Raw genomic sequence first — 24,439 nt, 5'->3', positions numbered from 1 at the left:
TAATTTGTTCAAAATGTGGCTGTAATGGAAGCAATACAGCCTGTAATCCTCAAAACATTGCCAGAGTAGCATTCCTTACAGACATTTCAGAATGATTTGGAATGGGGCTATTATGGAAACTAGCCTATATTGGGAAGTCGCTACCTAACATAGGGTTTCTAGCTGAGTAGAATCATGCATGGTGAAATGAAAGCTTTGGTTTAATTTATGAAATCGTTCATAATCTTCAAGGAAAAAAATGTGATTCAGGTTTTCCAAGATTATTCCTGATACACGTTTGCACAACACAGGCTCACATCCTGGTGGACTGTGGAGAAGACAACATGTGCGTTCCTGACCTGAAGCTGTCAGCTAGACCGTAAGTTTAAATAAATAAACTTGCACATTTTATCTAATGGAATACAGGTGTTTATTTAAGGCTTCTCTGGAGAAAGTATACACTTCCAACTACTACAGAAAAATACGCTGCGTGAAATTCTTGAGCTTGGCTACACTTTGGGTTAGCCTGTGGTTTGGGTCAGTTCTTTGTCATTGGTGTCAAGTGACACACCCTAAGAGTTTGCCTGGGCCATTTCATCTTTCAGCAAAAGTGGAAAAAAAAGTGTTTTTGTTCAAAGTAAACTTATCTGTGGGGTGGTTCAAGTTGTATTTACTTGCCTCAGCCCTGTGAGCAAAGGATTCAGACAGGCTGGTTCCATCTACACCTTAGCTGAACTAGTTTTTGCAGCACCGCATGACTCAAAGTCACCCTTAAAATTGTCAAAACAAAATCAATTTTAATTTACTGAAAAAGAATTTTAATGGCACTCTCTGGAGTAAGGCAGAAGGTAGGTGTCACAAAATCAAAGAAAAATCAAAGAGCTTCCCAGTTGCCAGTAACGTAGAGTCACCAGTTCAGCACTAGTAATTGCATTGCATTATGTTACGGAAAGAGATGGGACTAAGATGTAAAACATCCTGTGGTGGAAAAAGCAGGTTTGTGCTCCTCCACTCCCCAGCCCCCAGGAACTATCTCACTGGCGTGTTTGGAATCTTCTTGATAACCTCTCAAGGGCACTTTTTCCAAACTTCGCAATTTAGCCAATGTCAAAAGCAATAGCGTTGAGTAGAGGTCAAAAGCAGAATAGGCATTTCCAAATGTTGGTTTAATTTGAAGTTTGGAGTGAAATAAATTTCCTCCAAACACCTCAAAATCCTCCCTCCGCTATTTGAGATCTGCTTGTGTCTGCGTATCTCTTCCCTCTTTGTGTCCACTTTGCATTACATGTCGCCCCTCTTGGTTTCTAAACTGTCTTTCTCCCTTTTTTCCCCACTGCTCACTTGCTATTGAATGTTCTCAGTGATATGATGGAGCTGCTTCATTCTGGTTTGCGAGCCAATTGTTAAATTTTCTGGAGTTTTTGCTGGCGGATTAAGTATGTTGGTAGCTTGAAATTGACCACAGTGGGAGGATTTACACCATTGGAAGCAGCCAACGCTGCAAATCGGTCATTTTTTTTTTTTTTTGGAGAACTGGTTGTTAACATTTCCCAGTACACCACTGGATGTTTGCCTGGCCTTCCCATCCAGAGATGGTTTTCTTGACTCTTCCCACTACCCGCTCATGATGATCCGTCTTCTTTTTGTCCCAGTCTCGCATGTCCACATCTTCCTTCTTTTCCTCCCAGATAGGTCCTTAAATAAAATCTCCACCAATCCAGAGAAATACGGTACCTAATGATTCTTTTTAAACTGCATTTTTAGAGATAAGCATCAGGTAATCATTGGAGATGAAAATCACCTTATGCTCATCATCAATGCAAGAAATGAAGGAGAAGGAGCCTATGAAGCGGAACTCTTGGTGATAATACCGGAAGAGGCAGATTATGTTGGGATTGAACGCAGCAACAAGGTAATGCCTGCAAATTATTTGAAGTAGTAAAGAGCTAGGTATATTTTTGAAAGCAAATCAGTGTTAAGTAGAGTCATCTCAGCTGAGACTTTCTTTCTAAATAAAAGAGAACAAAATGGCACCTTACTTTGTTAATCATAATTGCCACGAGCCGGGAAGGTGGATGGTCTTAAGCAGAATTAATATCTTTCTCGGCCATAGTGCAAAGGTAAATTGGACAAAGGTCGAGAGCTGAAGCAAGCAAGAGAAGACAACTGACTGAGAGGAGAAGCTTCCCCATGTGCTCTATCAGCTCAGTTCCCAAGCTAACTCTCACCTCCCCTGGCTGTTTTCAGGCCTTTGTTTTCAGTTCCTTTACGTTTCAAGCAGGTCCCAGGAGGTCTGGTTTTCATTATTGCTTATAGAGGAGGGTCCGACCAATCCCAGCTGAGCCCTGATAGCAGCCTAGACAGGCACTGGAAAGGAAACGTGTTCATTTTTCCTTCTTTTTGGTCCACCTTTTTGGGCCCAGGACCAAGAAAAGCCAAGTCTTCGTCATTTGCCAGTCCTGCAATGCCACTATTTATTAAACTGACACTGATGTTGTTTATAGTCTTTCCTTAGCAGAACATGGATCTTCCCACTCAGAGTATCCCCAGATTCTGCTGCGTTTTTAATCGCTTGGTCTAGAAAAGCGTTATAAATGCATTGTAGAGCAACGGAGGGAGTCCCTCGGTTTCAGAAACACACAGACTCACAATTAAGGGCAGAGACCAAGTTCAACATCCTTTCCTGGTCATCAATGCACTTCACACAGAACAAGGCACAGTGGGTGCTCCTTAAATATTTGCTGATGGATTTGTTCCTTTAACTACGATTTATTAAATGTCTGCTACTTGTCTGCTACTACATACTCGAAGGAGCTGGCACATTCTAATGATTAAATAATTTAATGAAAAATAATTCCTCTAAAGAGATGTTTACAACTGTTGTGGTGTTGGTATTTTAAAGGCATTTAAACAATGTAGGGAATACAAAATTCTCTATTCACACCTCTAGTCTCCTGGTGTATGTTTTGGTTGAATTATCTTCTCAGTAAAAAAATAAATCCAGGTGACTAATAATCAAGTATCTTTAACATAAAATCATTACAAGTTTTTGTTGAAGAAATTTATGGGAAAATATCACCTATGAATACTGGCGTGCAAATAATACGTAAACAAACAAAAAAAATGAAGCTCAAGTATGTTATTTTTTAAAATGTTCCAGGGATCCACTCATATTTTTATTTCAATTCCCTTCGTGTCACCCCACCCTTGACTCCATTAAACAAAGCGTCTATTCTAAAATGTTCTTGCTTTAGCAAAGCATCCAGTATACTGTTCACGTTGTTACATGGAAAACATGGGAGAGCATTTATCGTTTCTATCTTTGGCTGTAAACACGACGACAGACATTATCCGTAATCTCAAATGAGTCTTTAACTATTTTCCCCCCATCGGTTTCCCTTGGGCAGAGGCTGAGCTGGGTCTTTGAATGTTACATGACTAAGCCGCATTCTAATTTCTTCTTTGTTTTTAAGCAGTTTGAGGTTTGTGTCCCTTTTTCTTTAAACCTCATTCAAGTTTTTTTTAAACAATTTTCTCTCAAGGGGAAAAGAATTAGAGATTATCTGATGGTAAATTTTGTTATTCTTTTGTTGAAAACCTTCATCTTTTCAAAAATGTAGATGCTGATCATCTCTCTCTGAAACCTTAATTGAGCCAGACTTACACTTCTCTATGGTGACTTTTCTTCTAAATTTTTCTAGGAATAAAGGCCTATGTGCTTTATCTTTTTATTATTATTGTTGTTGTAGTCAAATATATGTGACATCAAATTTACCATTTTAACCATTTTTAAGGGTACAGTTCAGTGGCATTAATTACATTCACATTGTTCTGAAACCATCACCACCATCCAGCATGGACCTTTCTCATCATCCCAAACTGAAACTCTGTACTTATTAAACACTAACTCCCTATTCCCCCTCCCCCAGCCTCTGATAACCACCGTTCTACTTTCTGTCTCAATGAATTTGTCTATTCTAAGGATCTCATGTACACTCCACTCCTCTGTCTCACACCCACCTCACATTCAGTGTGTCCATAACGAGACTTCCGTCTTCCACAATGATGCTCCTCCTCCTCTGCATAGCCTGTCTCAGAAAATGGCCCTGGTATCCGCCTAGTTTCTAAAGCCTAAATTAGCCCTAAATCTCTCCAGGGCATATCCTCTCTCCATCTAACTGCAACTGTCACTGCCTTCCTCCAGGCTGACATGATCTTTTTTCAAGATTGCTGCAACAGCCTCCTAATTCACCATCCCATCTCCCTACTTCCGGTCGCTTGCAGGCAGGGGAAGCCATCTTTCTAAAATGCATCTCGGACCACGTCTTTCTCTTGGGTAAAACACTCGCTAGCTCCCCAGTGCTTTTAGGATACAGTTCTAATCCCTGAGATGACTAACGAGGCCCTTAATTATATCACCCCTGCTTACCTCTTCAGCCTCATCGCTGGTCATTGATTCTTTCCTTTACTCCACACCCTGAACTCCAGTGGGATGGAATTTCTTTTCAGTTTCTGTAATACCCGTGCGATGTCTCACCACAGAGAGCTTGCACCTGCTGTTCCTTCTTTCTGACACACTAACTCTGCTTCCTCATCCCTTTTATCTAGCTACTTCTTTCTACTCATCCTTCAGGCCTCGGCTTCATGATGATTGAGACTGCTAACATTTATTTTGCAATTGCTATGGGCTGGGGCACTGCTCTGAGTGCCTCATTTATCAATGAGGAGAAATTCAGTAACATGGCCAAAGTTACACAGCTATTACATAACAAAATCAAGATTCAAACCTATTAGGTTCGTGTTCTTAACCACTGATCTGCACTGCCCCCCATCAGCTTAGATGTCATTTCCTTCAGGAAGTCTTCTCTGATTGCTTAAATCTATGTGCACGTCCTCCTCTATCGCTGTGAATTTCTCCTATCGTAAAACGTCATCTGTACTAATTGTCTTTCCATTGATTGTTACAGTTGCTTGTGATTACTTCTTACAATTGTTATAATAATTGGAAATTCAATGAGGGCAAGGGGTCTTTTTATCAATGCTGGTAAATAGCAGGTACACAGTAAATGTTTTCATTGAATGAATAATACTCTGAGAGCTATAAATGGATTATAACAAGGTTGTCCCTGGAACAGCTGAGGGAAATAACCTAGAAATATCTAGAAAAACAATCATTGTTTCACTCAGAGAGGAAATAAAGGTTAAAAAAAGAAACAGTGTGGGGGCATCTGGGAGAGAAAAAAGATCTTTGATTGATGTGGAAAAGCTATTTCTAGATAGCTGGAAAAAATGGACATATAACCTTTGACCTTTAGATAAGATAAAAATATTTACTATAGAAACTAAATCCTTGAATCGTATTCAGGGGACACATGGGCTTTTTTTTAAAGCTTTTGTTGGTTTCTTTTTTTTTCTGTTTTCAGGATTGAGTTAATAATTCCAATACAAAACATCTCTGTACAGTCAGAGTTGGTTAGGAATCCTTAAGAACCTGAATACATGCTACAGCTATCTTTGAGAAGAGAGAATATTACCAGCTTTTTGAAAATATGTTTCTTAGCTCTATCAAGAAAACTAACACATCATTCAGTTTATGTGGAAAGAGCATGTATTAAATGGTGCCTCTGAATACCAGTGATTCACTCCTTTCTCCTTAGTTGGAACACCCTTTCAATGGGTGATTACAGGAGGGGACTTGATATTTAGTTGTGTCCTTGTCTGTTTCATTCCAGGCTCCTCTTAGGAAAGAGTGTGAGCTATTTCTGCTCTGTATCTCTCAACGCCGTCAATCACTTTGTACCCGACACTGTTCTAGGCACTGGGAATAGAACAAAAACTCCTGCTCCCCTAAAGCGTATTTTCTCGAAGCATATGATTTACCTACAGCATTCTGTACCTAAATGTCCTTACCTGGAAAGAAAGGAACAGCAGATTATTTATGAGACTTTTACTTAAAAACTCACATTACTTCCTTAAGTGAAATTTCAAGAGAGCCGACAGTTGGATAAATGGTCCTCGTATTTGGAACCCTCTTCCATGGACCTCTCCTGAGGCAGAAATTCCCAAAAGATTGCTCCTTTGTGAAAGTCCTCATATTGCAAGCTTATCTTTGGGGATGAGGGTGGCAGGTAATAGATTAGTAGCACTTAAGTTGGCATGAAAGAATGGGTGAATGTAGGAGGCTATCACCAAAGCAGAGCAGGGCCACGGGACTTTAGGCTTTGAAGTATGGAAAGGGACTCATGATGAAGAGGAGGGTGTGGATTTCTAGGCCACTGGGAGTAGCATGAAGACAAGAGGCCTAGCTGGAGCAAAGGGAAGAAGTTCCAAGATAAGCCTCCTTTACTTCTCCCTCTCGTCTGCTGTAACCTTGAGACCTCCTCCAGAACATCATTCTAGGCACCTCTTCAAGCTTGAGTTTTTATACACTCTAATCAGAATAGAATATAGGGGGAGGAAGGGACACAGGAAGCACTGGGTAAACATAAAAGTGTTCTCTTCCATTTAAATATTTAGAGGATTGAACTAAGATTGTGTAATCTCAAAATGGGACCATGGTGTGTAGCAATTTATCTTCAAAGCAATTCTCTTGCAAATGGTCATTGAGTCATATGATCATCTATACATGTTACTGTCATTTCATTTTTGCAAGAGTAAATTTGTTTAGCCTTGTTTGATTATCTGTGATCTTCATGGCCTGAAATTAACATTAACAATAGTGAACATAATTTCTAAAATGCTCGTATAAATACTATATGAAGCATTTTCTTCCTAAATGAAACACAATATATGCATTTACTAATCCAACATGTTTCTTTCTAAAATTAAACTCTGATCTTTACTCTCAAGTTTCTCTTCTGAGTTGATGGTCACAAATTAATTCTTGGGCACAGTTACCCGCACAGGTGTTTGAAATCAAGAGAAGCTTCTCGGCCCACAGCATTGCTTTTGTGACAGCATGTAATTTATTCTGTCCCCTGAACTCCACGCTGTGTTCTTTCCCATTGCAGGCACTGCGACCACTGAGCTGTGAGTATAAGATGGAAAATGTAACCAGAATGGTGGTGTGTGACCTTGGGAACCCTATGGTGGCTGGAACAAATGTAAGAGAAAACCAGAAGCACTTACTGATTTCCGTCTAATTTAATTTTAAAGAGAACTAGTCGAAAGCCCCCCAAATTAGCACTCAGCAACTGAGCACACAGCAACTAAAACAAATTAAGCAGGAAATTACCAGAGTCGTGGGATTTAGCATTTTAACATATACAGAGTGGATGATCTGAGGTTAAAAACAGAAAAAGTACTTTTATATGCTTTCTCTTTTGACATTACTCTCACACGTCTTTTAGTCTCAACAAATCTATGAAACTATTTCTTTATTACAGATTTTTTCCTTGAAATTTTTTCTATATTTTATTTATTTATACTCTTATTTATTTATTATTTTTTATTTATTTATATTATTATTTTTATAATATTTTATTCTTTTCTATATTTTCTGGAATTTCACTACAGATTTTTTCTTTGAATTCAGAAAGAATTATAATGTAAAAGATTTAAGAAATAACATAATTAAAGATTTTAGCAAAGATGTTTAAACTTTCATTTTCAGTATACCTCCCATATGAATATCATTCATAGTATTTTCATATTAAATATTACCATAATCCAGTTTTTTAATCAGCTTTACCAGGTCTATATTTTCTATACATCTTACTTGAAGAATTATACAGAAAATTGTTTGTAGCAAGAAAAAAAAAAGGTTAATAATGATCTGTAACATACTTATGAAAGAATAAGGAGTTCTTTTGCTTTCTTTGCTTCCAGATTTAAGAACTTTATATTCAGGATTATTTGTGGACAATAAATTTATTTTATGCAATTGCTGTTTAAGTATACACATAGTAACTTCTTGTAATAAATATCAGAGTGGAAATAATTATTTTATGAGGTCATAAATCAGAAAAACATATCCTGAAATCTGCAAATACTATATAATTAAATGTCACATAAACTAAGCATACATATTCTTCTGTTTTAAATTAGATGTTTATGATTATCAATGAAATGGCCTGTTTGAAAAAAATTTCATAAACATTTATAATTGCACAGATTTGTATTAGAGCAGCTTGCCAAAGTGTATTCCAGAGTCCTAATCCCTTGAGATAAGCCTTTAGAATAGAGTTCTGTAGTCACCGTTGAGTATCATATTCTCCTCTGGGATATAGGTGCACATTTGTATTTTAAAGGTGTTGAGAAGTCCTGCAGTAAATAAACCTTTTAACCCAGCATTTTACACATTTATTTGAGCATTTGAAGCTTTCTATCAAGTAATATCTATTCCCAGTTTGTACTTTAGGATGTTGTGCTAGAATAATATTTTTGCTTTTTTATACTTTAATAAACACTATTCCGTTGATCCTGAGTATTCAAAAAAATGTGCCAAGCTCTAGTCTGGTAAATTCACTTCTTGGGTTAAAAAAAAGCAAATATTTAAATGAAAGATAAACTTTAACATGTATTGATTGCCCTCTGTGTTTTAAAGCCATCACTGGGTGCGTTTTTATGTTATCTCATTTAATTTTCACAAAAACCCACAACCCAATGAGTCAGGTATTTCTCCCATGTTGTAGTTGAGGAAACAGACACAGAGAAGTCAAATGAATTGCCCAAAATCACACAGGTAATGGGGAACGGAACCAAGATTCCAACCAAGCCTGAACTCTGTTCTAGCCGGTCTGCAAAATTGTGACAAATACTTGGATAAAAACTCATGAATAACAGATGAGATTTTTAAACAAAGCCATGAAAGATAGAATGGGATGTCTATGCTGAGATATTAGAATATTTTTCATTAGAATCCTTTTGTCTAGAAGCTTTTAAATCCTTTTGCTAGTTTTCAAGAAAAATCCAACCACCTAATTTGATACGAAGAGGTCTACCTAAGGCCGAAGAGGAATGAATTGCCATGGCAGCAACGGTGTTAGTTTCTATAGGTGACCGGGAACTCATTCCTTTTTCAGTATTAAAAGTTAAATCTAGACCAGAAATGATCTAAGAGCATCAATAACTAAGGATAATCTTGGAACAAAAACTGGCCACCAGTGTCATTCAAAGTGGAGGGTAAAAATGGCAGTGTGGTCTTAACCACGAGTGTGTTTATGTGAAAGGATGTCAATCCATTTTACCAGCAAATAATCTTTAGAAGTCAGGGAAGTAAATTGTTTGTATTCGTTTATCTCTGAGGTCTATAGTAGAAGAAACTTAATAGCTTTCTTATCTCACCCTTTAATGCCCTTAAACACATCAAATTTTATTGCTTTCTGTTTTGTTATAAAACACTTTGATTTATTTACGTCTTCATTTTGTACTTTTAAAAGAATACTCTCAGTGGATTGTAGTAAAATTCCAAATATAAAAGCAGTCTTAAATATTAAAAAGCATCATAAATCACCAGGAATATTTATTCCAGTCCTAATATTTTTAAAAAATAGTTTTCAAGTGACTTTTTATTTTAATTTAAAACATTCGGGTAGTATTTGGAAGTGTTACTTCTGATTTGCAAGTAGTAATGTCATTTTCATATATTAGCTATAGTAATATAAAATATTTATGTGCCAATAAAATTCATAAAAACTTGCAATATCTCTCAAGCAGGAAAACAAGAAAATAATGGTTCAACACAGGCCCAGAGATCTGGTGTTTGGTTGTAGTTACGAACATATGTGTCTCTTACTAGTATGAAATTGTCACACCTTTGTTGTAACTTCATCCCATGCTGAATTGTTCTATAATGAAGACCAACATTAGGCAGGCTTCATCACGATATTGTAAGATCGCCATCCCTGGAAATGTGCAGACAACAGCACACTCTTTCTCATCATTCTTTCAACCATTTTTATTGCATCCTTCTATATGCCTAAGCTAGAGTAACTAAGCTAGAGTCTGACCATATCAAGATGAAATTATACAATCTCCATTCAATAAGAAACTCAAAATTAGTAATATCATAGGTTGAGTGATGGGAGAGTAGCAAAGAAGGAGACAGCAAACAGAGAAAATTTCTGCCTGACCCAACCTGAGTGATTGGAGAATGTGTTGCGGGGGATACCTCTTGTCCTGACCTTTGAAGCATGAGTTGGAGTTCTCCAGGTAGAAAATGCAGGAAAAGTCCTAAACGGTTTCCAAAGAAGAGAGAAGAGCACGTACAAAGTCCCAGAGGTCGGACAGAAAATTGCACATTTGGAATTATGAAGGAATTCCATGGCGGGGTCATAAGGATGCATAGGCTTAATAATTAGGCACACCTGGGTTTCAATCCCAGCGTGCCATTCTTCAGCTGTGATACCTTGGGCAAGTCACATTGAAATGGGAGAACACCTATTTGCAGGAATGTTTGGAGCGATGCAATGATGTGATGTATGCAGAGCCACTAGTGCAGTACATAGTTATAGCACATTCCAAAAGGGCTAGTGAAGTGATGTTGAGGATTTATGATAAAAATGATAATTTATTATTAGTTCATATTATTGCTGGTTCCTATGAACATGAATTTTTAATTACTGGTTTGATTCTCATAGTGTAGTGGCTGTGAGTACAGGTTCTGGAGTCAGCTCGCAGGGATTCCAATTCCAACTCTGCAGTTTATTTGCTCTGCACCTGGAGCAAGGCACTTAATCTCTCGAACCCTCAGACCGCTGCTGGACTGTAAAATGTCCAGAAGCACAGTACCTACCTCACAGAGTACTTGTCGTGATTACGTGAGACCCTGCGTGTAAGGCTTGGTACAGTGCATGGGAGAATACGTAATATATTATATATCTTAGCTCTTCTTCGTACTTCCTTATTCATATTATCATTGGATTTATTATTCCCCAAGTTTGAAAAATTTGTTTTCAAATTAAAAATAATAAAAGCAGTTTTAAAGCTTTGGAAAATAGTGAAAGGTGGAAAAATAATCCATACACTCATAGCCTTAACGTTGGTTGTTGTTACCTGCTGTCAAGTCAGCTCCGACTCCTGGCGACCCTATGAATGAGTGATGTCCACAACGTCCTGACCTCCACAGCCCTACTCAGCTCCTGTAGACTCGTGCCTATGGCTTTCTGTATGAGTCAATCCATTTCATAACTATAGCATAGTATTCTGGTGTATTTTCTTACAGTATACCCTCATTCCCGTACAGTCATTTTTCCATTTCTAAGCTTTCAAGACTCTAGCTGAAACACATCGCACACACAACTTTGTAACCTTTTTTCTTTATTGATCATCATCACGTCAGAAGCATTTTCCTCCTTGTTGCATAGGCTTCACAGCCATAATTTCAATGACTACGTAAATGTCCATCAAACAGAAGCATCATAGTTTTCTAAATCAATCTCCTCTCGTACATTTAGGTTGTTCTTAATTTATCACACAAGAAAGGGAGCAGGAGAAGAGTTGGTATGCAGCTATATGAGGAGAAGGAACCAAAAAGTATGGGCATTGGAATCATCTGGGCCCTGCAGTCTCGGTTGCATGACTTCTTCTCAGTTCTCAGCCACCCGGGGTGGAAACAGAGAAACGGGCAATGATCTGGGGTGGGGTTTTGCAGGAATGACTTAAAAAAAAAGTTACACTGTATATAAGTTCCCTCCTATGTAATAACTTAGTGTCTTTTGTGATTCTTTTTTTTTTTTAGTATCCTCTGGGCCTCCGATTCACAGTTCCACGTCTTGAGAAAACCAACATGAGCATTAACTTCAATCTCCAAATCAGAAGGTTAGACTTTTAAATGCCTAACACTCAGTGTTAAAGAGATCCATAGTGAAATGAATGCCACGCGTCAGGCTCCTTCACCTTAAAACTCTTCTGAAATTAGAACCCAAACTTTCCCAGCCCATATTTTTCTTTGCTTTTCTCAGTTATTTCAGTTTTTTCAATATTTTTGGTTTTGAAAAAGAGATTGCATTCTGTAGGCCAAGTTATGAGAATAAAATTTTGTCCTGGGCACCCTCCCACCCCCCTTCACATCCATTCTGCCTCATTCTAACACACAAGCCTTCTCCCATCTATACCCACACCCCCTCCACACCTCTGCCGTGCTCTCAGCTGGGGTCAGCTAATCCCTCAGGACAAAATTTCTACAAAAAAGCCTAGATTTTACATTTGCAATCTGGAAATCTCCTAACTTTTGAAGAATGAACGAGTCTCTAATGGTTTAAGTGTGAGCACGAATGCAGGATGCAGATGAGAGCGTATATTCAGAAAGCAGGGCCTTCTCTGGCAACTGTATGTAGCTGCCCCTTTTTTCTAAGGCTGACTCTGTTCAGGGATTCAAGTGTGACTTTACCTTCTCACCATCTATTCTGTTTGTTCCTTCGTGGCCAAAAATAATATTTCACGAGTGGGAAGACCCCTAGAGAGTAGTGTGCATGAGGGCCAGGAATTTCCAATTTTGGACTTCAACGCATTAGCCAGTAATGGGATCGATTTAATGGCTCTAGACTCATATTAAAAGAAAAGGAAATTGAATGGAATATAATATATCAGAGTCCTATTCATGAGGCGTTCCTTTCAGAAAAATGTAAATACGTGTAGGAAGACGTATATATATTTTGTGTATATATTATTTTGTGTATATATTATTTTGTCATCTGCAATTTAAAAAGTTTGAAAACCACCGATGTAAACAGCACATGCAGACCTTCTATAGTTATTTATAACTTGCCCAGCATGTTCTAATATGAAAATGACTCTTAAGTCAGTATCTACAATTTGGTTCTCAAATACTAGTGTGCAATGTGGCTAATCTCTGAACGTACCTTCTGTCCTGCAAATAGAAGGTGTCGTTAGAGTGTAATGACTTTTAGAATAATTATTTTGTGCAATGGATTATTTTTTAATAGTGACTTCAATTGGAAATTTAGAATTTTTAAAAAATATAAACTCTATAAGGGAGATTTTAAAAATCTGCAACCTGTGTCACAAACCACATCCCTGAACCTTTGTGCTAGATTTTTAGGGAGGAACATTTTCTAACTTACCCTAGGTGTCCTTTTCTGACCTTGATTAGGTCTTCTCTGAATTTAGCTTAAATAATTTCTGCTGAATCTTGGAGATTTTTTTTTTATTTTACCCAACGAGTGATGGGTTGCAGATGGAATGAATTCTTCTGTAATATCTCTTCATTTACCAAAAGCTTATTAAATCACTTCTTTGTGTCTACATACATGGATATTTACCAAAAGGTTCTGGTAGTCCTAAATATTTTCATTTGTGAAATCTTCTGCTGATATTTGTAAGTTTTCAGAAAAAAACAAAAACACTCTGTAGTGAAGGACCACCATCACTCTAGACAGTAACCTGAAGTTTCTATCTCTTGCCGTCATTGTCTGTGACATTGACCCTGCAGTGGCATGAAGCTTTGTGTCACTTGGGGAAAGATATAGTTCTCATAAAATATGCAGCCTTTATTTAGGAAGAAAGTCTGGTACAAAAGTGCAAAGCAAATTCCTTGGTGTTTCCTCCTTACTCTTGATTGCAGTTACGAATAATAGTATAGAGGCACCTTGTAATTCATTCAAGGAGCAAAGGACACTAAACAATGTCCTAAATACCTTCCCCAAATCCCTCCTGTCGATCATCATTTAAATAATGAATTTGGCATGAAGTGCTGAATTTGATGGAAAATAGAAAAGGTCACATTTTAAACATCCTCCTTCATCTAAAAGAATGGGCCATGATTATATTTCCATCTCATATGCTATAGAAACTCATGACTATTTTAACATTATCCCGAAAATTATAAAAATATAGAAATCCGGAAAGAACTGGAGAGGCTACAGGAACACACATAAAGCATCAAATTCCAAAAATATATGTTATGGGGACTGGCCCCATGGCCGAGTGGTTAAAGTTCCTCACGCTCGCTTCAGAGGCCCAGGTTCTCAGGTTCGGATACCGAGTGTGGACCTGCTCCACTCGTCAGCCATGCTGCGGAGGCGTCCCACGTGCAAAGTGGAGGCCGATTGGCACAGGTGTTGGCTCAGGGCTAATCTTCCTCAGACAAAAAAAAAAAAAAAGGAGGAAGATTGCCAACAGATGTTAGTTCAGGGAGAGTCTTCCTCACCCCAAAATATGTGTATATATATATTTATAAAAAAATACATATATTTATAAAAATATATATATATACATTATGGAGATAAAAGTGTTTGAGAATACTTATAATACTGAAACACTAAAGTATTTGACAGGTGAGCATTTATCTGCATGCTTCGCTTGCAGACTCCAAAGACATAAAAAAGTATTTAATGGGTGGTTTGCATCCAGTTTAAATGTGTTTAAACCAAAAGTAAATTAAACCAAATGCTCTGAAGTCTAGAGCTTTTGACCACATTGACCACTGTTACCCACATTTAATGCCCTTTTCCACAAATAGAACCCAAAAGAAAAATGGGCTTTACAAATTAATAAACTTAAAATATTTTGTGTTACCCAATGTTTGCTTTAAATGGTCTCTCCATGCCCTGGCTCTGTGTGACATGTAAACATTTTCCTCCCCGTGTAGAGTGGGTCTCAGATAGCGATTCCCACGTCCAAACAGGTCTTTGTGATCATCATTGAAGTTGCTTCCTCTGTCGTGGTGAAATGAACATTGTATTGTCTTTGCTGACATTCCACAGACCACAGAAAGCATAGAGGGCGTGCTTTCTAGAAATAGAAAATAGGAAATAGGAAACAGTAAGGAAAAATAAAATTGCACTGGAGGAGTAAGTTAAAAACGTGTTTATCCTTGGTGCACAACATAGGGTATAGCCGTGGAGAGGAAATTCATCATTCGTTGCATAGAACTAGCACCAACGGTAAAAACACCTCAGCATCCAGGGCAGTGATGAATCGCTTGTTTGAATGTAGCAGAGGTATTAGGGAAGGAGATGTCCTTCCAGGAAAGAGGTCAAAGAAGCATCTAAGTTATATATTAAGCCCAGAGCCTTTCTCACCAGAAGATTTTGTCAACACCTCTGGTTGCACTACCAAGTGTCGTGGCAAGCCTGGGTGACAGAGGATGATTTTGATCATCTGAGTCCACCATTGCTTTTGCTGCATTTCAAAACAGCCTCTGTAAGCCTCACATTAGACTCCTGTCCCAAGGCAATTTCAATGCTTGACATCTATTTACGTTTTCAAGGTGTTGTGAGTAATAAAAATCATGTTATTTAAATCACTTGAAAACAAAATGCCATAGAATTATGGGATAACCTAAATGAAACTTTTTTCCCCTATCATTCTGATTTTCACCACTGCAAAACCGTAGTGCACCAGAAAATAGAACAAAGTCAGGGTAATTTGGGAAACAATTAGACTTAAATTTCCCGACTCAAGAGTTCTCCGTAATGCATTTGGAACCACCAAGTCTGCAACAAGTGGAATTACTTACTGACTTCTTAGTGGGAAGTGATTCAGAATCCCGCCTTTGGGAGAAAAAAAACAAAAACCCTTTAGTTGACTGATCCTCCCCAGATGTGATAGCAGTAAAGTGGCCTGGAAACTGGGGTTCAAACTGTGGTGAACAGGTCCCTCCAGGCTTGCCGCAAGCTTAGCAGCAGTACCCCATTAAAGGAGACGAGCCTGACATCTGCCTGTTTATATCTTTTGTGTGCGTTTGCAGTTTACGTTGCTTATCAGTATATACAATCGGACAGGACTTTTCAAAAGCATGGTGGGAGCAATTCTGTCTCCTCCTCCTTTGAAAGCAGACTTTTCTCATCTCTTTTCCAGCTCCCACATTTGGAAAGCTTCAAAAGCTAGGCAGAACATATACCCCACCAGCACCGTCGCAGTGTTAGAGCCTGTCCGTTGAATCTGCATGAGATTCCATAATGAAAAAAGAGGAGGCTTTCTCTTCTTCGTGAGACCTAAATGTAAACATGACCCGTTAGTGGCGGTGTGGTCATGTCTTAGTTTGCTAATAGCTGTGTAACCTTTGGGATATTAGGGTGACTTTGATGACAGCACAGTAGGACAATGAATGCCAATGACATCTGTATCCAAAGGTCACACCTCTTTTGGGACATGGTTCATTTTCCTCACAGCACTGACTGCTGAACACATAACATTTTTTAAGTTAAATTTCATGTCTAATTACATTTGCTTGAGAGAAAGAAACAGCAAACGCAAAAATAGTTTTGCCACTGTTCAAAGAAATATTATTAAATACACACCTTCTATCTTGAGATTCTTGAATTACTTGACAAGCATCTGTGTCATCTCCTAATTGCCCAACTTCCTGGGGTCTTGATTCTACTTGCCATTGGCCATGCTTCTAACTTATTCCCCGCACCCCCCCTAGTCAGCCAGTGAGCATGCAGTGAATGTTCACTTATTCTAATATTACTTAAGAAGTAAACTGTAAGGAAGATAAATTTGCTGCCAAAACAATGTATGGTATGATGCATTCCAGAGCCAAACGCAAATGCTTTTTCCTTTATGGGCGGCTGTTGGATTATTCATGCCAGTTCTCCTCTTTATTAGCATGGAAAATCAGGAGTTGACTGTGTTGTCCTTTCCCATTTGATGGGCAATCAACGTGATGCACAGAAAAGTTAAGGAATGTGTCCAAGCTAGATGCTGGAAAATGAATGCGTCTCACTGCCTTTATGGTTTAGCCATTGAGACAAAAAGGCGTTAGCTTCTCTTGATACCTATTGTATTTTCAGATAACGTATCTCCTCATGCAAAGCTATTACAGTACTCTTCATCATAGAGGATCTCAGTATTTCTATTTACAAATGTTGTAATTTTGTAGAATGGAATGCCATTGTTTTCTCAATGATCATATTGGTAATGTGTGTTGCCCTTGTGATATGCAGAATATTCTTTATGATCATATATTGTAATAACGTCTGAGGAAATATGTTTAAATCATATGTCACTGTGTTTTAGTTCCAACAAGGACAACCCTGACAGCAATTTTGTCAGCCTGCAAATCAACATCACTGCTGTAGCTCAAGTAGAAATAAGAGGGTAAGTAATAAACAAGACATTGTTATAGTTATACTATAATATAGCTTTCTGTATGTAAGAGTTATGATAAAATATTGGTAAAAACTATATGGAATTTTCCTAATATGTTAGAGATCACAGTTCACTTTGGTTATAGATTTTCATTCTTTTTTACCAATCATTAGCCTTCCATGGGAAAGGAGAGTAAACCTTGTATGATAATTAACTCTAAGGATATCAAAACGAGATCGTGTTATTCCCCAAACTGACAGTTCAGTAATCAAACTATAAAAACTAGTGATAAGAAGCCAGATAAAATAGACGACCAGATGATTGCGTGAAAGTCTCATTTCTCCAATAATTATTTAGGCATCATGAAAATTCAGCCTCACCATGCCATATCTTGAGTGTAATAAGAGGCTAACTCGTACACGTGAGGGTTGGTGGGATCTACATTTTGCATCTTTTTTCTTCTGTCCTATTCTTTGATGAGGGTGCCAATAAGCAATCAATTGAGAGACAGGAGGAAAGTGGTCAAGGAAAAGGCTTGGAATAACTACCATCTGGGAAATCCATGTGTGGAGGAAAAAAAGAAATCAGAAATGGACTGCATGTAGTTCTTATTTTGTACAAGTGTGGACTTCATTTATTTTTATAGTAATTCTTGTTTCTTTACAACAATCAAGGACTTGGCTAAAAGTGTCAACTGGTGTTTGGGGCTGAATTGTCATTGGGGCTCAGCAATCCCAGTTCCCTTTCCTTTTCCATAGATCCTGAGTGGTTCGCACTCCTCCATGATGGCAACTATTGATTTCTGCACTCAGAGCCATTGTCACCATGATGCATTCTCTTACTGCTGCCCCCTTCTGCTCTCAATGCGGGGTTGTCGGGGGGGTGTGGGGGGGGGGTCCGCCTGCTAAAGCTCCACCTAGTGGCTTAGAGAATAGTACTAATGCCTAACATTTATTGATATTTGCATGTGCTACCCCAACATGGTAGCACATCTTAATATGTACCAGTATCCTTGCAGTACAAGTGAGGGAACTTTGGCACAAGTTGTTGAGGGCTGCACAGCTAGGAAGTGGGGAGCTAACACGTAAATACAAGCAGCCTGTCTCCAGGTGCATGTTTATAAATGATCATGCTATACAGCCTATGAGATAGAGTTCTTTGAACCTTATCAAATAAAATCTTACTTTATGTATGCTTCTATGATTTTTTTTCATTCAAATGAGTGTTCTTGACATTCATCCATTGACGTGCATGTGCCTATAGTTCGTTCATTTTAATTGCAGAAGAATATAACATTGTAAAGCTATACCATAACTTATTTATCCGTTCTACTCTTGAGGAACATTTACGGGTTTTCTTTTTCCTTTTTTACAAACTTTCTTGTATATATATATCTCCTGGCACACACGTGTAAGAATATGAGAAGGGTATATGCTTAGCAGTGGAATTTCAGGATCAGAGAGTATACAATTTAACTTTACTAAATAATACCAAACTGTCTTTCAAAATAGTTATACCAAATTACAGTCCCACAAAAAGTAGATGAAAGTTTCTATGGCTCCACATTATTAACTGACTCTCAAAATGGTCCAGTGTTTAATTTGGGGCCAATCTGATAGATAAGAAATAGTATCGAACTGAAGGTTTAATTTGCTGTTCCCTGATTTCTAAATGAGATTGAGTAGCTTTTTGATGTGTTTCTTGACTCTATTTTTCCTAATCAGGGAAATTTCTGTTCATTTTTTGTACGTATTTCTACTAACAGGCTTGACTTTTTCTTATTAGTTCAGAGGAATTCTTTTATATTTTGCAGTTTAGATACTAATCCTTTATCAGTTACACATATTGCAAATATCTCTTCAAAAGACTATGGGGTTTGAGAGTTTTTTTAAAGTTAGGTTTGTTGAGGTAAAAATTACATAAAGTAAAACTCATCCTTTTTTAGGTGTCCAGTTTGAAGAGTGATGACACCATGAGAACATTGAATATAAAATGGTTCCATCACCCTAAGTAACTCCTTCCTGTTCCTTTGTAGTCAACCCTTCCACCACCCCCAGGCCCTGGTGACCCTGATCTCTTTTCGATTGCTATAGTTTTGTCTTTTCCAGAAAATCGTCTAAATATACAGAATGTAGCCTTGTGAGTCTGGGTTCTTTCTCTTAGCATAATGCATTTGAAAAACGTCCATGTTCTTGCATGTATCAGTAGTCTGTTTGTTTTCATTGCTGAGAAATACTCCACTGATGGATGTCCCATGAATTGTTCATCCACTCACACGTTGGTGAACATTTAGGCTGTTTCCAGTTTGGGGATATTAATAATAAACCTGTGGTAGGCATTCACATAAGGTCTTTGTTGGGACATTTATTGTCACAAACGGAGTTACTAAGTTGGATAGCAACTGTACATCTAACTTTACCGAACTGCCGAACTGTTTTCCAAAATGGCTGTTCCACTTCCATTTTGCATTCCCACCAGCGATGCTTGAGAGTTCCAGCTGTGCTGCCTCCCTGCCAGCCTGTGCTTTAGGTTTGTTTCTTTCTTTCATAGTTTTTAGCCATTCTAGTAAGTGTATCTCACTGAGGTTTTAATTAGAATTTTCTAATGACCAGTGATGTTGAGTATCTTTTCACTGCCGATTTGCTATCAGTATCTATTTTCTTTTTAGTGAAATGTCTCTTAAAATTTTGTCCATTTGTTGTTGGGTTGTTTGTCTTATTATCAAGTTGTAAAAGTTCCTTATATATTCTGAATGCAAAATCATTTATCAGATAAATGTCCTGCAAAGATTTTCTCCCAGTTTATGGTTTGGTTGTTATTTTCTTAACAGTGATGTTCAAAGAGCAAGAGTTTTTAACTTTGCTAAAATCCAACTGTTAAATATTTTATAGTTTGTGCTTTTCCTGCCCTATCTAAAAAAAAATCTTTGCCTTATCCAAGGTCACAAGATTTTCTCCTATGTTTTCTTCTATAAGTTTTATACTTTATGTTTTGGTCTATGATTAATGTTGTTAATTTTTGTATCCAGTGTGAGGTAAGGGACAAGGTTCATTTTTGCATATGAATATCCACTTGTTGCTCTGCCATTTTTTGAAAGATCATCCTTTCCCCCATTGAATTCGTTGAAACCTTTGTTGAAAATCAATAGTCCATCTCTGAAGATCTATTTCTGGACCTCCTATTCTGTCCCATTGAGCTACGTGGATAATAAGTCTTGAAATGCAGTCGTGTATCCTGAGACTTTGGTAAACTCACTTACAAATTCTAGTAGCTTTTTGTTGGTTGATTTCCTAGGATTTTTTACAAAATTATCATGTTATCTGTGAATAAAGACAGCTTTCTTCCTTCCTTCCTTCCTTCCTTCCTTCCTTCCTTCCTTCCTTCCTTCCTTCCGTGTGTGCAAAAGTTTAGCCAACTACAAAGGTAGAGGGAACAGTCCTTACAAGAGATTGCCCTCATTTCTGACACCAACTGCAGATTTGAGTGGCTCCCAAATCCAACCTCAGATTCAATAATTCACGTAGAAGGACTCACAGAACTCATTGAAAGCTATTATACTCATGAGTACAATTTATTACAGGGCAAAGAAGCAGATTAAAATCAGCAAAGGGCAGAAGTGCATAAATCGGAGTCTGGGGAAGTACCAAACACAGGGTTTCCGTTGTTCTCTTCTGTAGAGTCAGGATGTGTTACTTTCCTGGTATTGATGTGTAATAGTATGTGCAGAATATCACCAACCAGAGAAGTGGACCCAAGCCTCAATGTTCAGTTATCTGGGGTACTCCATTACATAGGTATGATTGATTGATTGAGTCATTGACCACTTAATTGATCTCAGTCTCCAGGTAAACTGATATGATGGGACCAAATCTCCACATGAATCACATAGTTGGTCTTCCTGGTGTGGGCAACCCCCACCCTAAATCATATTGTTGGAATATTCAGTATGAGCCAAGCCCCCCAGGCAAACAAGGATACTCCTTCCTTTCAAGCATAAAATTTTGAGAGCTTAGAGGTTACCCTCCAGAAGCTGAGGGCAAAGGCCAGACCTCTTTTGGGGCAAAGTTAAATTGTTTACTATGTAGTTATGACTTTTATTTCTTTTTCTTCTCTTATTGCATAGACTAGCACTGACAGTGCAAGACTGAATAGAAGCTGTGAGAGGAGACATCTTTGTCTTGTTCTTAGATCCTGCCTTGATCTTAAGGGGAAAATATTCAGTCTTTTGCCATTAAGTCTGAGGTTAGCTGCAAAGTTTTTACAGATGCCTTTATCAAGTCGAGGATGTTCTCTTTGTTTTTAGTTTTCTTGAGAATTTCTAACATGAATGTCTATTCAGTTTTGTCAAAGCTGTTTTCTGTGTCTCTGAAGATGATTAAATGCTTTCCCCTTTTTGTCCATTAAAGTGGTGACTTGATTTATTTTCTTTTCTGAATTTTAAACAAACTTGCATTCTGAGGAAGAAGCCCACTTAGTCATGATGATATCATTTTCATATATTGCAGGATTCAACTTGCTAAAATTTTGTTACTGACTTTTGCATATACATTCATGAGAAATATTGATTTGTACTTTTCCTTCAATATCTTTTTATGATTTTGGTATCAGGGGTTGCTGGCTCCATAAAATAAGTTGGCAGTATTTCTCCATCTGCTCTATTTTCTGGAAGAATTTGTGTAGAATTAGTATTATTTCTTGCCTAAATATTTGGTAAAATTCACCAGTAAAGCCATCTGAGCCTGGAGTTTTGGGGGGGGTTTTGTTTTTGTAGGCAGGTTTTTAACAATTCAATTTCATTCTTAGACATAAGGCTATTCATATCATCTAGTTCTACTTGAGTGGGCTTTGGTAGTTTGTCTTTCAAGGAATTTGTTTCATCTAAGTTGTTACATATTTTGGCATAAAGTTGTTCTTTATATTGTCTCATTTTCCTTTTAGCATCTATAGGACCTCTAGTGATGTCCCCTCATTATTCCCAATATTGGCAGTTTGTGTCTTCTCCCCACTTTGTTTTCCCCCTGATCAGTCTGGCTAGAGTTTAGTGATCTTTTCAAAGAACTAGTTCTTTATTTCAATGATTTTTCTTTCTTTTTTTCTCTGTTTATTTATTTACTTATTTGGTTGATTGTGTTGCTTTTGTTATTGTTTCCTATTCCATTGGTTTCTGCTTTTCTCATGATTATTTCCTTCCTTCTGCTCACTTTGGTTGGATTTTCTTTTCTTTTTCTAGTTCCTCTATGTAAAAACTAGATCATTGATTGGAGACCTCTCTTCTTTTCTAACATAAGCATTTAGTGCTGTAAATTTCCCTTTAACAACTGCTTTAGCTGCATATCAAGATGTTGATATGTTGGGTTTTCATTATGACTCAGCTCAAAATATTTTCTAATTTCCTTTGTGATTTCTTCTTTAACTCATGAGTTGACTCGGGGGAGGTGACTTGTTTGGTTTACAGATATTTGGAGCTAATCTAGATGTTTCATTTTTGTGCATTTCTAATTTAATTCCCCCATCCCTCTCTTGATGAGAAAAACTCTATTTAAAAAAATCAGAGAAGAAAACACAAGCATTATTTTTTACTATCTTATTTTTATATTGTTTTAAAATTTACAACTAGTGTATATGAAATTTTGTCTCCTTCTTTAAGTTTAGCTTATCTTTTTTTTGCTAACCAAAAATAAATTGAAATCGTTTCTTAATTCCAAAATAAATTTTAAATTGGGAATGGTTTTTATTCCATAAGACATAACTCAGTCCAAGGCAGCTAAGGGCTTAATGTAACTGTATTTATTCTCACATTTCCATGTTATGAGATTAATATTTTTAGATGTATCCTGCTATCACTTGTGACACTAATGTTTCTAAGTAAAAAAGGACATTTTCTATTTGTTTTGCCAATAATCAAAACAGGTGAATAAAATTAGATTTCTCACATGAGTGCAGTTAATTTAATTGCTAGATTAATGTCCAACAATTGACCACAGTTTATTCTCTAAGATAGTGTTCAAGTTGTTTTTAGCAACTTCACAAAGTAAAACTCTTTCCTCCAAATACTCAGCAAAGATATTGGTTCCAATGTTTAATTCTTAAAGGGACAAACAGCTACTGTGTTGAAAATCTTCCATGTTCAGTCTTCAGGAAAATCTAATTTTGTTTTTGGCCAATGTGTTTACTCCAATGTATATTATCATGCAACTAATTCTCACAGTTCTTTTTTTAGTTTACTGTTGTTTCTATAATTTTAAAAATAAACTCAAATGAATTTATTTCTTTGAATGTGGAAAAGAATACTGAGAACTGTCCCACTTGGTTCAAAGCCACATAATGTCAACACTCTCTTTAAACAGATTTACATGTCATTTTTGGTACAAAGGATTACTTTAGCATAGGTCTGTAAGAAGTAAATTTGGCCATAAGAAGCAACACCACATATATTGAGGTCACGAAGAGTAATAAAATTGGGTCCTTTGTAAAATAATCAGGATTGAGTGGGTTTGTGTTAAGAGAAACTACAATCATGAATAACCATGGTCTACATAGATACTATCTACAGGTATAGCCAACATTGTTCCATACAATAAATGGTAGTCTTTGCTATTTGGGACTAATAGGGTTTGAAAATAGAGTTATGAAAATAGGTTCACACCATTGTGAACTGAATCATCAGATTTGAACTTCCTGATAGCATATAGGCTTTGACTTATCAAAAACCTAATTCCTTACTTCCCTTTAAACCCCTTCCTAATGTCCACTGTTACTGCTGAGTACCCAAATCTTATTCCTCAAGGGTCTCAGTGGAATAACACTCTATCCTCCATCTTAGAATGTGAGGACTATTCAATTTGGGTTGTTAGATTACAGCACTGACTGTTCATCCTAGGCTAATTAGTTGTTTATATTCTTTATTCCTTCCTTGCTCTCTTCTTTCTTTCTAAAGAAAAATAAATAACTTTGAAAACAGTGATCGATGTTTCACTTATTTAGTTGGGATCTTTAGAGAGCCATTCTTTGCCCTGATTTCCCCAGATTTGAAAAGGTCTTAGAGGTAGATAACTGATTTTTGTGAACTATACTTTTTCAGTTTTTGCCCTGCCCCGTGATATGTTTCTTTATAGATTTCCGTTTTATTTTGTTATGGAAATGAGCCAGGAGGTTTATTTAAGTTGTGTTTACTGAAACCACTGCAGCTTAGTGGTCCCTGTGGTGCACTGTGTATTGAAAATAGAGTGAATGGTACTTTAGTAAACCTGAGTTCTAGTCTTCATCTGCAACTAACCTCCTACTTTTCTGGACATGTTTTCCTTTCACGTATAAAATGAGGGGTTTTGAACATATTGCCTCTACAGTACATGCCAAGGTCTAAATTTATGATTCTATGGTCCTAGAAGATTTATGACCAGTCCTACAGGATTGATGACCATAAGAACAAAATTTTTCAGACAAAATGTGCATAGCTTCTGTT

The 24,439-nt window shown here is 37.3% G+C and overlaps 1 protein-coding gene across 2 annotated transcripts in view; it reads left to right on the top strand.

The window, feature by feature from the left end:
- The window catches only part of ITGA8 (integrin subunit alpha 8), a 163,072-nt gene that overhangs the window by 99,759 nt on the left and 38,874 nt on the right, over positions 1-24,439 (top strand). For both annotated transcript variants that reach the window (XM_058532481.1, XM_058532480.1), the window contains exons 19-23: positions 291-358; positions 1,744-1,891; positions 6,990-7,082; positions 11,660-11,739; positions 16,906-16,986. In XM_058532481.1, coding sequence (XP_058388464.1) covers positions 291-358; positions 1,744-1,891; positions 6,990-7,082; positions 11,660-11,739; positions 16,906-16,986 — 470 coding nt within the window. The remainder of the gene's footprint in view (positions 1-290; positions 359-1,743; positions 1,892-6,989; positions 7,083-11,659; positions 11,740-16,905; positions 16,987-24,439) is intronic.

The sequence above is a fragment of the Diceros bicornis genome, chromosome 36 (genome assembly GCF_020826845.1).
Source record: "Diceros bicornis minor isolate mBicDic1 chromosome 36, mDicBic1.mat.cur, whole genome shotgun sequence".
NCBI lineage: Eukaryota > Metazoa > Chordata > Mammalia > Perissodactyla > Rhinocerotidae > Diceros > Diceros bicornis.
This window is presented reverse-complemented; position numbering and strand designations above follow the sequence as displayed.